We start from the raw sequence: 15,553 nt of genomic DNA on the forward strand, positions 1-15,553 counted from the left end.
TGGGTCAAGAACACATACCTCGGTTGCAGGCTCCATCCCCAGCCCTGGTTGGGTGCGGGAGGCAACCAATTGATGTGTCTTTATCACATAGATGTTTCTCTGTCTCTTCCCCCTTCCTTCTCTCTCAAAAAAAAAAAAAAAAAAAAAAAAAGGAAAATATCCTCGGGTGAGGATTAACAAAAATAAATAAACTATAAATAAACTATAAATAAACTTAGTGGTGAACACAATATTGTTCTATAAATTAAAAAAGTAATAAGGTTAAGTTAAAATAAATTTCAAAAGTTTGCTTTTGTTAATTACAATTTTTAGCAAAAATAATTTTTTAAAAGTGCTTTCCAAGTTGTTATCTAGGATTAATATAAAAATAATCTGTGGTTTCACAATTATTGTTTAAAGTGGGTTTAGGTTTTTAAAAATACTTTATATAGGTAGTGTTTGTCACAAGGTTGAGATCTATCATAGTCCACACAAAAATCTTTTTGGCAAGGCTCACTGCATTATTTTCCCACTAGATGGCAGCATTAGGCAATAAATGACGGGACTAAGCATCATACACGCCTTTCCTTTTTTGTTTCCTCTTCCCTCATCACACCATCTTTTCACACATTCTGTGGTTGATTCACTGGAAAAGGCAGCCAGCTTCCTGGCAGGAAACATGCCTTGATGACTAAAAGTAACAAAAGATTACAACTCCCAGGTAAGTAGTATTCTCCTAATGTACAGCATAGCAAAGAGTAACCCAGTATGACCAGTGTTAAATGAAAAAAACAAAATAACAAACCGCCCTAACTGGGTTGGCACAGTGGATAGAGTGTCAGCCGGTGGACCAAAGGTTTGATTCCCGTCAAGGGCACGTACAGCGGTTGCAGTTGGGGCGCATACAGGAGGCAACCAATGGATGTTTTTCTCACATCGATGTTTCTCGCTTGTCTTTCCCTCTCTCTTCCACTCTCTCTAAAAAATAAAAATAAATGGAAAAATATCCTCCGGTAAGGATTAACAAACAAAACAAAACAAAACAAAAAAAGCCCACAGTGTAAGCAGTCATATGAAACAGCCTAGATAATTCTTATGTTATTCTTTACATGAGCAATTTTCAAACAGTGTGCTATAAGAATTTTAAAAACATGCAGTACCTGACTATATGGTCAGGGGCATTGACTTATTTCCCCTTAAATTGAAATTTAAAAAATAACAGCCAACACAACAATAGCCATAGGGTGTGAATGAATCAAAATTAACCTATGTTTTTCTTGGGGGATGGGGAGGGGCAAAATATACTTTTTGGTGTGCCACAGAATTTTAGTATTTAGTTTATGTGTGTCATGACATGAAAAAGGTTGAAAATCACTGCTTACATTATTGAAACTAATGACCAAGTCAAAATGAAAAGTTGCTTAAAAGAAAATTTGACTTATTTTACCTATTTACTAAAAGAAGTGGGGAGTGTTTGTGACATTATCATTAGATATTAGATTTTAGGTGTTAAAAATATTCAATATATTTGCTCCCTGCAGGTGAGCTTCTTCCAACCATCTGACATAGATGTACCTATTTATCTCTATCTCAAAACCTGACATGTCAAACTCCACTTGCACATTCAAACTAATAGGATTATATAGATGGCTATAATACTATTATCACTGCTAGAGCAAGTACTACAAATTTTAAACTGTTTTTTTTTAATAATCTATTTCTGATGTTTTTTTCAATAACAGTTCAAATATTTAAGAAATGCAGTTTTTGAGAGAATAACTGAAGCTCAACAGCAATTATCTATACTAATAAAAGGATAATATGCTAATTAGACTAAGAGACCTTCCGGACATCCTTCCGGACAAAGCCATGGTGATGGGGCTGAGGCAGAGGCAGTTAGGGGCGATCAGGCTGACAGGGGAGGGCAGTTGGGGGTAAGCAGGCCAGCAAGGGGCGGGGGGCAGTTGGGGGCAAGTAGGCTGGCAGGGGGGGGGCAGTTGGGGGCAAGCCGGCTGCTGGGAGGGCAGTTGGGGGCGAGCAGGCTAACGGGGGCGGGGGGGGGGCAGTTGCAGGTAAGTTGGCCAGTGGGGGATGGTAGTTGGGGGTGAGCTAGCCAGTGGGGGAGGGCAGTTGGGGGTTAGCAGGCCAGTGGGGTGGACATTTGGGGGCGAGCTGGCCGGCGGGGTGGGGGGGGCAGTTGGGGGCGAGCTGGCCGGCGGGGGGTGGCAGTTGGGGTGAGCAGGCCAGCGGTGGGGGAGGGGCAGTTGAGGTGAGCAGGCTGGCAGGTGTGGCAGCTGGGGTGAGCAGGCCAGCAAGGGGGGGCAGTTGGGGGCGAGCATGTCAGCAGGGGGCAGTTGGGGGTAGCAGGCCGGCAGGGGGGCAGTTGGGGGCTAGCAGGCCAGCAGGGGGGGGGCATTTGGGGGTGAGCAAGCCAGTGGTTGGGGCAGTTGGGGGCGAGCAGGCTGGTGAGTGGGGGCAGTTGGGGGGTAGCAGACTAGTGGGGGGGCAGTTGGGGGCAATCAGTCCAGCAGGGGCAGGCAGATAGGGGTGATTAGACTGGAAGGGGGGGCAGTTGGGGTTGATCAGGCTGGCAGGCAGAGTGGTTAGGGGCAATCAGGCAGGCAGGTGAGCGATTAGGAGCCAGTGGTCCCGGATTGCAAGAGGGATGTCCGACTGCCGGTTTAGGGTTGGACATCCCCCGAGGGGTCCCAGATTGGAGAGGGTGCAGGCTGGGCTGAGGGACACCCCTCCCCCCATGCATAAATTTCGTGCACTGGGCCACTAGTCACTAATTCTAATCAACTAGAGAAATGGGAGGGGTAGCCATTTTAGTTTCTAATGATAACTAGATCTGGAATAAATGATTTCACTTGTTTGCTTATCAATAGATACTTTCAGGATCTCTTGTTTTTTAAAATTAGAGTCCTATATTTGTTAATATTGACAAAGTTGTGCAACCATCACCACAACCTAATTCCAGGTATTTTTAACCCTTTGCACTCGCTTGCTTTTTTCTCGATTCCTTTATTCTAATGCTAACCGTGTCGAGTCACACTGGACATCCGAGTGCAAAAGGTTAAACACCTAACTCTAATAACTAATCTGTCATCACTCCAAAGAGACATCCTGTACCTGGTGGTAGTCATTCAACACCCAATTCCTCTGACCCCTAGTCACCACCATCTGTTTCCTTTCTCTATAGATTTGTGTATTCCAGACATTTCATATACATGGAATCACAGAATATGTAAACTTTAATAATCTGGCTTACTTCACTTAGCATCATGTTTTCAAGGCTCAACAATGTTGTGACAAAGATCAGAACTCCAATTCCTTTTATGGCTGGATAATATTCCATTTATGGATATACCACATTTGTTTATTCATCAACTGATGCACACTTGAGTTGTTTCCCTTTTGGCTATTATGAATAATGCTATGAAAATTCATGTACAATTTGGTGCGTGGACATATATTTCAGTTCTCGTGGGAATATACCTAGCTAATATGGTAACGCTGCATTTAACATTTTCAGTAATTGCTAAACTGTTTTCCAAAGCAGCACAGCATTTTACATTTCCCCCAGCAACGTATGAGGGTAACAATTTCTCCACATCCTCACCAACACTTGTTATTGTTCATTTTTCTTGTCTTTATTCTTCAGACTGGATAATTTCAATTGACCTTTTTCCAAACATGTTGATTCCTTCTTTTGCCTGTTCAAATCTGCTACTGTGCCCTAGAAAACTTTTTCATTTCAGCTATCGTAGGTTTCAAATCCAGAATTTCTATTTGATCCTTTTTAAATAATGTCTCATTGAAATTTTCTATTTTGTGAGACAGTGTTCTCATACTTTCATTTAGCTCCTTAGATATGGTTTCCTTTCATTCTTTGAATATACTCAAAATATGTGATTTAAGTCTTTGTCTAGTAAGTACAAAGTTTGGGCTTTCTTAGGAAGAGTTTCTCTCAATTGCTTTTTCCCATGTATGAGCCATACATTTTTACTTGTTTGCATGTCTCAGGTTTTCTTGTTGAAACTGGACACTTAATATAATGTGGCAACTCAGGAAATCAGATTGCACTCCCTCTTCAAAATGTGTTATTGTTCTTTATTGTTTTAATGACTTTTCTAAACTAATTATATAAAGTCTGTTTTCTTTGTTGTGTGTGGTCACTTAAGACTGTACTGTTAGCTTAGTGGCCAGATAATGAATGGACAGAGATTCCCTTTAACACCTGAAACCAATAAGGCTCCCAGACTCTTTGTGGAGGGGCTGTGTGTGTGTGTGTGTGTGTGTGTGTGTTGAGTCATGCCTTCAACCCAGCCAGACAGCTAACAATTTTGTCTTCATTTTAGGGTCTTTCCCAAGCATGTGTAATCCTATACATGTACATAGCTTTGTAAGAGTCCCAGAAAAATACAATTCATTTTTTCCATATTGCCCTTCTATCTTATGACTTTGCAAAGTTTACTTATTAGTCCGATTGTTTTTCAGATTCTTAAAATTTTTTAATGTAAAGAATCATGTCATATGCAGAGAGACATTTTTCACTTTTACTTTCCTATTTTATACTTTTAAAAACTTTTTTTTGCACTAAAACCTTAGGTAAAAGGTTGAATAGAAGTGGTAAAAATGTACAATTTTGCCTTGTTCTGACAACCTCTTTGTTTTAATTGGACATAGAGTCCATTTTCATTTAACTATTATCATCATTCAATTGAAGTTTTCCACTTAGTTGTTTTCTATTCATCCTATTTTTTCTCCTTTCCTGATATTTTTGACTTAATCAAATGTTCTTAAAATTCCATGATAATAAAATTATTGACATTTTAGCTATACTTCTTTATAATTTTTAACGACTGCTTTCTGGATTACAGTATGTATTCCATAATTGATCACAGCCTACTTAGAGTTAATATTGTTCTAATGTAATAACCCCACAAACATAATTTCATTCACCCCATTTTTTCCTTTGTACTATTGTCAAATATATTAAATCTACAAACATTACAAACCCCACAATATTTTGTCATAATGTTGCTTTTAAATAAATTTTAAAAGAGAAAATATATTTTGTATTTACCCACATTAATAGGTTGTTTTAACAAGTGGTTCTCAGTTGGGGGACGTGGGATCTAATGGGTAGAAGACAAGAATGCTGCTAAATATCCAACAATGTACAAGACAACCCTGCACAACAAAAGTACCCAGCCCAGAATGTCAACAGTGTCAAGGTTGAGAAACTCCAGCTCAAGAAAATGTGTGTTACTATTCTGTGGTTGCTTTCATGATAATCGCATTATAACTTTGGTTTTCAGTATATTAACTAATGTGCCTAAATAATAAATGCTGCTTTTCTTTATCCTGTTTTGCAGAGGAGGTCTCTGAATTTCTCAGATCTGTCTTTTTTAAACCAAATTTGGGAAGTTTTTTTTGTTTTGTTTTGTTTTTTACCATTATTTCTTCAAATATTTTATGCCCCATTTATCTTTCTCCTCTCCTCCTGAGACTCCAATTATACTTATGTTAGACTGCTTGATATTGTCCCTCTGATCCCTGAGGGTCTGTTCATTAGTTTTCTTTTTTTTTAATTTCCTTATTGATTAAGGTATTACATATGTGTCATCCCATTCCTCCCCAGCCGCCCCACTCATGCCCTCACCCCCCTGTTGTCTGTGTCCATTGGTTAGGCTTATATGCATGCATACAAGTCCTTTGGTTGATCTCTCCCCCTTACCCCCACTCTCCTCTACTTTCCCTCTGAGGTTTGACAGTCTGATCGATGCTTCTCTGTCTCTGGGTCTGTTTTTGTTCATCAGTTTATGTTGTTCATTATATCCCATAAATGAGTGAGATCATGTGATATTTATCTTTCTCTGACTGGCTTATTTCACTTAGCATAATGCTCTCCAGCTCCATCCATGCTGTTGCAAATGGTAAGAATTCCTTCTTTTTTACCGCAGCATAGTATTCCATTGTGTAGATGTACCACAGTTGTTGTTGTTTTTTGTAACCTCTTTCTCTCTGTTCTTCATACCAAATTATTTCTTTTGATTTGTCTATGTTAACGGAACATTTTCCCCTCCTTTCTCTAATCTTCCTCTGAGACCAACCAGTGTATTTTTTTTCAGATACCATATGTTTCAATTCTAGAGATTCTATACTTCTTTTTTAGAATATATGTTTTTCCTGAAATTCCCTATCTGTTCATTTGGCCTTATTCTTTTAAAGTTCTTGAACATATTTATAGTAGCTGTTTTAGATAAGACTGTCTACTAAGACCAACATCTGGGTCTCCTTGGAGTCCTTTCTTCTTAATGGCACATTCTGTTTTTTCAGTTATCTGGTAATTTTTGTTTACTGGGCACTATAGATCATAGAGACTGTGGACTGTGTGATCTTCCTCTGAAGACTGTTGGTTTTTGTTGTAAGGAGTTAACTTTTCTGAACTCAAACACCAAATGGTCCCCTCTGTGCTGGGGAGGAGTTGTATCTCTTCACAGGTCTTCCTTCCCATCTGTGCTTTCCACCAGGTCCCCTGGAGTCTCCCTCACACAAACATAGTTCCAGTCAGTCATGTGCACTTGGGCTGAGTTCACACAGAGATTCTGAGGCTCCTTCTTATGAAACCTCTTTTCCCGAAATTACTCCCTTACTTCTCAGTCTTCAGCTGGCAAGACTGCAACTTTCTGCATAAACTCGGGGTGGGGGGGGGATCAGTGCAGGTTCCCTCTTTCAAGGACGGACTCTCCTTCCATTTCTGCCTGCTGTTGGCCACTCTCCAGAGCCTTCCAGGGGTTGTTTTTCTTTCATATTGAATACAATTTAGTAACAATTATCTGCAGGAGGAGTAATAGGACACAAACAACTTCACCAATACTGGGATGCCAACTAGGATTTTCAAGTGTGATAGTTTTATTGGAAAGAGGCATTATTATATCCATCTATATCTTGACATAGTCTTTTCTCCTAATCCTTACACACAGCGGCCGGCGACCACCAACCAACCAACCAACCAACCAACCAACCAACCAACCAGTCTCTATGAAACACCACCCCCGGGCCTGCAGAAACTTCTCCCTGGTATAATGGACATAGTGTGGGCTTTGGAATCAGAGAAGTCACTTGCTAACTGCATGACCTTGGAAAGATTATTTATCCCTTTATGCTTTCCACTTGTATTATGCAGGCGGTCATTTAAATCGCATAAGATGGTTAGAAATACTTAATGCTTTTATTGCAGAGCATGTAGCAAGTGTTCAAAACAAAGCAAAAATGTTGGTTTCCTTCCCTTAGACCTCTTCCTCCATTTCAGCACTGGAAATAGAAGAATTCCTAAAACATGACCACCTTTTACTACTTTATTCCATTAGTAATATTTAGTTAAGTTTACTTTATGAGTACGAAAGAACCTGAGAGAGAAAGAACAAATCTCACTTTATGAACAAGCCTGAGGAAACAGCAGGGACTGCCCCAGGGAACACGGAATCCAGGGAGGACCCCCCTCACAGGATCTCTGGGTAAGCAAGGGAGAGGCAGGAAGAGGGCTGGCAATGCAAGAGGCGTCTTTATCACAGAATGTCTCCACGTGTAAATGGCCAAGTGGCTTTCTGTGGATACAAATATTCACAAACCACAGTAATCTAATAAAACTACTAATGAGAAAAACAAGACCAATTTCAAAAGTGAAATAAAAGAAAGGTGAATAGAAAAAATAACCTTAAAACTTAAATCATACATTTAACTACATCTTAAAATAATTGTGCTTCTTCCTGTATATAAAAATGAATTTTGTTCCTTATAAAGAAACAAACAAAAAAATTGCACAGGGACTATATTTTATAAATGTTTAAAATTAACAATTGATTATAAAATGTTTTATAATGTGTTTACATATTGCTTTATATAATTTTTAATATTTGCATTGTATTTCCTGGTATAAATATGACATAATTTGTATTCTCACTCCTATAAATTATTGGAAATTTAGGTTGTTTCTCATTTTCACAGCTATACTGGGTGTACCGGTTAATAATGTGGATTTTTTTCAATAGATGGAGTTACACATATTTTGATATATATGTGATTTTATATGTATGCTATTTTGTTGTATTGACAACAAGCTTCAAAACTTCATATATCAAATTTGCTGAAGGCGTTAACATCATAGATATTTTTACCCTTAAAAATGTCGAATTTCATGCCAAAAAATGAGCATTCGCGCAAAGTTTTAATTCATTACTTTATTTTGAAGGAAAAGTTATCGTATACTTCGGGAAGCTTATGGTGAACATGCTCCATCTCAAGATACTTCTAAACGCTGGTTTAAATGCTTTAAAAGTGATGATTTCAATGTGAAAGACAAAGAACATCCAGGGCAACCAAAAAAGTTTGAGGACCAACAATTACAAGCATTACTGTATGAAGATGCATGTCAAACTCAAAAACAACTTGCAGAAAATTTAACGTTGCTCAGCAAACAATTTCCAATCTTTTACAAGCAATGGGAAAGATTTTAAAGGAAGGAAAACGGGTGCTACATCAACTGAACGAACGACAAATGGAAAACTGAAAAGTCATCAGTAAAATGTTGCTTCAAGGGCACAAAAGAAAGTCTTTTTTGCATCGAATTGTGACTGGTGATGAAAAGCGGATTTATTTTGAGAATCCCAAATGCACAAAATCGTGGGTTGATCCAGGTCAACCATCAACATCAACTGCAAGGCCAAGTCACTTCAGAAAGAAGACAAGGCTCTGCATTTGGTGGGATCAGGAAGGTGTGGTATATTATGAGCTTCTAAAACCAGGTGAAACTGTTAATACTGATCGCTACTGACAACAAATAATCAATTTGAACCATGCTTTGATCGTGAAACAACCAGAATGTGCCAGAAGACATGGCAAAGTAATTTTGCTTCATGATGACGCACCATCACACACTTCAAAACCAGTTAAAGACACGTTAAAAGATCTTGCCTGAAGTATTAACCCACCCGCTGTATTCACCAGACCTTGCTCCTTCAGATTACCACTTGTTCCGATCGATGGCATACGCACTTTCTGAGCAGCACTTCAAAACATAGGAAGAAGTGGCAAGTTGGGTCTCTGAATGGTTTGCCTCAAAACAAGAAAAGTTCTATTGGGACGGTATCCACAAATTACCTGAAAGATGGGGAAATGTGTAGCTAGTGGTGGACATTACTTTGAATAAAGCACTTTTGATGTTTCTCTTGAAATTATCATGTTTTCTTTTATTACAAAATCCGCCATTATCAACTGGTAAACTATTCATAAAAGATTTTATACATCGCTGATTATTTCCTTGGCTTTTGTCACCTAGAAATATAACCAGCATACACCCAATGTCCTTACCTATGTCATTATTTAAAATGTTAAGTAATAAGGGAACAAAGGTGAAGTTTTATGAAACATATAAGGAGAATGCCTTCCAGGTTGTGTCCATTCATGACTGTTGTCCCTTAAATATAAGTATGCTGCCACCCAATTACATCATCTTCCAATCTATTCTCCCTCTTTTCCACGGGTATACAAGAGACCCTTATTATACATTTTGCTAATATCCAGCTGCACCATTTTTACAGCCTATTTGATGTGCATTTCTAGTACCCTATCATAAAAGCATATTTAGGCATCAATTGTTCTAAAGGAATTCCCATTGGTTTCCTTTTCTAAGTTTATCAGAGACAGGGGAGGCAAACACAGAGCTGCTCCCAGGAATCCAAGTGGAAGCGCTGCTCCCACAGAGAGGACAGAGGCGGGAAGAAGCTGACTACTCTGGGAAATGAGAAGGAATCAGAATTGTTCATCATTAAGACCTCATGATTTCATATCATATACTGCTAACATGACATACATTCTCAGTTTAAGCCACTAAGAATAAACTGAAGGGGAAAAAAGCAAAGCAAAACTGACGTAAGTAGGTAATGGTATGGTACATCTAACGAATGTAATACTTTCCGTTATTGACTGTTTGGTTTAAAAGTTAGCAGAATAGTGCCTGCAATTATCATGTTTCTACATAAATGAGCAATGGTGAACAACAGAGGCATTTCCTTGGGGTTCTTAGCCAGGTCTATTCTGGGGTTAATCAGAGGTCAGCAGTTTTTCTGTAAAGAGCTACATTGTAAATATTTAACCCTGTAGCCATAAAGTCTCTATTGGAACTACTCAACTCTCCGCTGTGGCACCACAGCACTGCAGACAAGGTTTAAATGAATGAATCCGGCCGTATTCCAATAAAACTTTATTTACCAAACAAATGGTGGGCTGGAGTTGTTCTGTGGTTTGCCAACCAATACTGTAAACAATGACAGGTAAATAGTGCAAAATGATACTTAGCAATTTCTTGAATATGTCCTAAAATTCCAAATGGTGAGAAAAAAAAATACTGTGTAGATCAGTGCAATTTTAATTTCCTCTGATAGTATAGGTAGGAATCACAATTTCATATTCAGTGAACTCAATATGGAGTTGAACCAATTTTTCTACATATCATCAAAATCTGAGACTCATTTACCTGTGCAAAATCACCAAAAGGCTGAGAATAAGCAATGCTCTTTTCCAAGGTGTGTTGTGATTCGTTTTCCTGAGAGACTGCCTCCAGAATGTTGCTCGCAATTCCAGTCTTCTGTAGAGTGGTTTTACTTGCAGGGGCTAAAGCAAAATCAATACATATATTTTAGTTAGGTTGCTTTATTGTTAATTATAAACAGAGTACAGACTCATTAATTCAGCATATTTTCAAATAGAACACCAATTTTAGCTTGCCAGAATATATTTCTACATTATCCCCAGGAGAAAAAATATATATAGTATATGATGTCTTATTCATTTAAAATAACTGAAAATGAAAGTTTGCCCTATGGTAAGTAATTTTGGTGGAAACATATATGTCTAGCCTTGGCTAGTTTGGCTCAGTGAATAGAGCATTGGCCTGCTGACTAAAGGGTCCCAGGTTTGATTCCAGTCAAGGGCACATGCTCTGGTTGCAGGCTCGATCCCCAATAGGGAACCTGCAGGAGGCAGCCAATCAATGATTCTTTCTCATCATTGATGTTTCTCTCTCCCATCTCTAAAATCAATAAAAACATATTTTTAAAAATACATATATATGTATAATCTCCAAAACAAGGCATACAAAATGTAAATTAACCTTTCTTATTAATGTAACAGTTGTAACTATCAATTTTTGGACCAGTTAAAAATATAGTAGATATACTAAAAGCATATTAAATTTTTTTCTGGCTATTAAAAACTTAGATATTAATGTTTAGATTCAAGAGAATACTCCATAAAATAAAGATAATGCACATTAAAAATGAAATCCATCTTTCATCTCTTCTCAACCAATCCTATTCTTTTACCCAGAGGTGACAGTTTAGAATTTATTTTCCCAGATTTACTTTATCCATTTACACATTCAAATATGTACATGTAAGAATATATAGTTTTAAATAAACAAATGGAATCACTTTATACATACATTTGCTTTTTCCATTTAATTTGTCTTAGAGGTAATTTTACATTACTACATGATTATAAAAGAAAAGTTGCGTAGTATTCCATTTTAAGACAAACTATTCATTCCTGTCAATGGACCTTAAGGCACTTTCTAGTTTTTACTGTTTACAACCAATGTTCTAGTGAATATCCTAGTATATGTACAGCGTAAGCCACAACTGTGATTTTCTCTTAAAACTGTTAATTTACAGTAACTGAAGGCCTGAGGAGATCCTCCAAAAAAGTACATGAGAATTCCACTTCTGCCGATGAGTAGCTCATAGGTTTTTGGTGTATTTGGCTAATACTCCAGATATATTAAATTACTTAGAAGTTTAAACCTCTATTTTAGAAATATGATTCTATCTGTAAAGAATTATTGTGCCAAATAATTCTTCTGCCCAATTTTTTTAATGATTCAATAATTCAATATTAATTATATTCTTAATAAATTATAAAAATGCCTTCCTTAAAGTAAAATGCATTTTAAGGGTTAATTTTAGTTGTTCTTTCATTTTAAAGACCGGGGTCATAATTTAGGCTTTAATTGGTCAACAGGCATGATTTGTTTCTATCAAATTAAAAACTGAAGTAAAACTCATTACGGAAAGTATTCAATAAAACTCCAAAATATTAATACTGAGTTCTCACTTACATGATAAGCACACACTGGGCAACACACTCGCCAAGTTTAGGTATGGATTTTTACTAAGCCGAATTTCTTTGGGCGGTTCTCCCAAGAGTGAAGTCTGATTCTTAGAGGCAGCCTATTTATCAAAAACAAAAGAGTAGGAACTTAATAAAAGGTACAAGAAAATAAAAAGAAGAAGTAATGAAGAAATACTTCAATAAATCTAGAGTGGTAAAAACTTGTAGAAACTAATGCTTCTACCTATGAAGATATAAAGTTATGAAATATTTCTGGATATTGATTAAAATTATCACATTTCACCTGCTATTATTTTTTTCAGTAAGTTTTTAAAAAACTATTCTGGAACCATTGAACTTTAGCACTGAAAGAGAATTAAAGGCCATCTTGTACAACCTTCTCATTTGAACCAGGAGAGAATTCATCTTCACAAGAAAAAAAACAAATTTCATATCTTACTTCCAGAAACAAAGTTATCAACATTATTTTTTAAAAGCACATTTAGTATGTGTTGGAGCCAGGCCTGAAACCCTTTCTTTCTTAACAGCTATATTACATTAACCAGAATAATGCTAATGGACCAAATGGCTTCACTGGAGAATTCTACCAAACATTTAAAGAGACATGAAACAAACATATAATCATCTTAATTGATGAAGAAAAAGCATTTGACAAAATTCAATACCCTCAGCAAATTAGAAATAGAAGGAAACTACCATAACAAAAGTCATGTATAAAAAAGCCATTCCGTATTTTCCGGCATATAAGACGACTGGGCGTATAAGATTTTCCTGGGTTAAAAAGTTGTCTTATACGCCGGAAAATACGGTAGTCCAATATATCTAATCCATTATATCTAATCCCATCAATATAGCCCAATATACCGTATTTTCTGTCGTATAAAAAGACTTTTTAACCCAGGAAAATCTTATACGCCCAGTTGTCTTATACACCGGAAAGTACGGTATTATACTCAATGGTAAAAGACTGAAGATCAAGAATAAGACGAAGATGCCTTCACCACTTCTGTTCAACACAATACTGGAAGTTCTAGCCAGAGCAATTAAGCAGGAAAAAGATATAAAAGGCATCCAAATTAGAAACAAAAAAGTAAAATTATCTCTTTTTGCAGACATAAAAAGATCACACAAACACTGTTAGAATTAATAAATGAATCTCAGGATACAAAAATCAACATGCAAATAACAGTTGTGTTTGTATATACTAACAAAGAACAATACAAAAACAAAAAGAAAACAATTCCAGTAGAATAAAATACTTAGGAATTAACTGAACCAAGGATAAGTACTTGTATACTGACAAACTACAAAACACTGTTGAAAAAAATTAAAGATGGCAAATAAATGAAAATACATCCCATGTTCATGAATTGGAAACAATACTGTTAAAGTGTCAATACTACCCCAAATAATCTACAGATTCAATAATCACAATTAATATTCCAACTTTTTTGCAGAAAATGAAAAACCCATCCTAAGATTCATATAGAATATTAAGGGACCCTCCAAAAGTTGCTGGAAGGTGAAAAAGAAACAAGAATAGAGGGCCCCCACTTTATGATTTCAAAACTTACTATAAAGCTATAGTAATCTTAACAGTGTGGTACTGGCATAAAAACAGACATACCAGTGAATGGAATAGAATAGAGACCCCAGAAATAAATCCCCACATATGCACATGGTTAAATGATTTTTAACAAGTGTCAAGATTATTCAATGGGGAATGGAAGGTCTTTTCAACAAAAATACTGAGAAACTGCCCTAGCTGGTTTGGCTCAATGGATAGAGCATCGGCCTGTGGACTGAAGGGTCCCAGGTTCAATTCCAGCCATGGGCACGTGCCTGGGTTGCGGGCTCAATCCCCAGTAGAGGGCGTGCAGGAAGCAGCCAATCAATGATTCTCTCTCATCATTGATGTTTCTATCTCTCCCTCTCCCTTTCTCTCTAAAATCAATAAAATATATTTAAAAAAATACTGAGAAACTTGGATATCCACATGTAAAAGAATGAAGTAGATCCTTATCTAACACCTATACAAAAATTAACTCAAAATGGATCAAAGACCTAAATGTAAGAGCTAAAACTATAAATCTCTAAGAAAAAGCTTAGATGGAAAGCTTCATGATATTAAATTTGGCAATGATTTATTGGATATGACACCAAAAGTAGAAGAAGAAAAAAAAAGTTGAGTGACAAAACAAGCCTTAACAAATTTAAGAACACTGAAACAATATCAGGTATTGTTCTGACCACAGGGGTATGAAGCTAGATATCAGTAACAGGATAAAAAGTAGAAAATTCACAGATATGTAGAAATTAAACAACACACTCCTAATGGGTTAAAGAAGAAATAAAAGGGAAATTTAAAAAAAATCTCTTGAGACAAATGAAAATGGAAAACAACATACTCAAAAGTTATGGGATGCAGCAAAAGCAGTTCTAAGATGAAATTGTATTGTGGTAAATGCCTATATGAAGAAAAAAGTAAACAACCTAACTTTACACCTCAACGGATTAGAAAAAGCCCAAAATTAACCAAAGTAAGGAAATATTATTTACTAGAGTTGAAATAAATAAAACAGATAAGAGAAAGGAAGATCAATAGAGTGAAGTGTTGATGTTCTGAAAAGGTAAACTAAATAGACTAATGTTTAGCTAGACTAACCAAGAGTAAAAGAGAAAGGACTCAAAATTATAAATGAAAGAGGAGACATTATAGCTGATACCACAGAAATATAAAGGATCATAATAGACTATTATCAAGAAACATATGCCAACAAATTGGATAAACTACAAGAAATGGATAAATTTCTGGAAACATTCTACAAAGATTGAATCAAAGAAATCTGAACAGACCATTAATGAGTAAGGATTAATAAAAAAATTCCCAACAACCAAGAAGCAAAGATAGAGGACCCAAATAAAATCAGAAATGAAAGAGGTGAAGTAACAACCGACCCCACAGAAATACAAAGGATTATGAAAAAATACTATGAACAACTCTATTCCAACAAACTGGACAACCTAGACGAAATGAACATATTCTTAGAAAATTACAAGCTTCCAAAACTCAATCAGGAATAATAATAATAAAAAAAAACACCTGAATAGGCCGATAACTAGCAAAGAAGTTGAAGCAGTAATAAAATATCTTCCGGCAAACAAAAGCTCTGGTCCTGATGGCTTTACAGGGGAGTTCTGCCAAGCATGCAAAGAAGAACTAAAAGCTATCCTTCTCAGACTATTTCAAAAAATTCAAGAGGAAGACACACTTCCCAGCTCTTTCTATGAAGTCAGCATTACCTTAATTCCAAAACCAGATAAAGACACCACAAAGAAAATTACAGGCCAATATCCATAATGAATATAGATGCTAAAA

General features: G+C 36.6%; 1 protein-coding gene across 6 annotated transcripts in view; it reads right to left on the reverse strand.

The window, feature by feature from the left end:
- Nucleotides 1-15,553, reverse strand: part of RAVER2 (ribonucleoprotein, PTB binding 2) — an 86,579-nt gene that overhangs the window by 11,071 nt on the left and 59,955 nt on the right. For 4 of the 6 annotated variants that reach the window (XM_079777015.1, XM_079777013.1, XM_079777014.1 and 1 more), the window contains exons 10-11: nucleotides 12,161-12,272; nucleotides 10,523-10,659 (exon numbers count right to left, since the gene is read on the reverse strand). In XM_079777015.1, coding sequence (XP_079633141.1) covers nucleotides 10,523-10,659; nucleotides 12,161-12,272 — 249 coding nt within the window. Of the gene's footprint in view, nucleotides 1-8,215; nucleotides 9,148-10,522; nucleotides 10,660-12,160; nucleotides 12,273-15,553 lie in introns of those variants that run through there. The other 2 variants (XR_013813782.1, XM_079777016.1) reach the window with 2 other exon arrangements.

The sequence above is a fragment of the Cnephaeus nilssonii genome, assembly GCF_951640355.1.
Source record: "Cnephaeus nilssonii genome assembly, chromosome: 7".
NCBI classification, from domain to species: Eukaryota; Metazoa; Chordata; class Mammalia; order Chiroptera; family Vespertilionidae; genus Cnephaeus; species Cnephaeus nilssonii.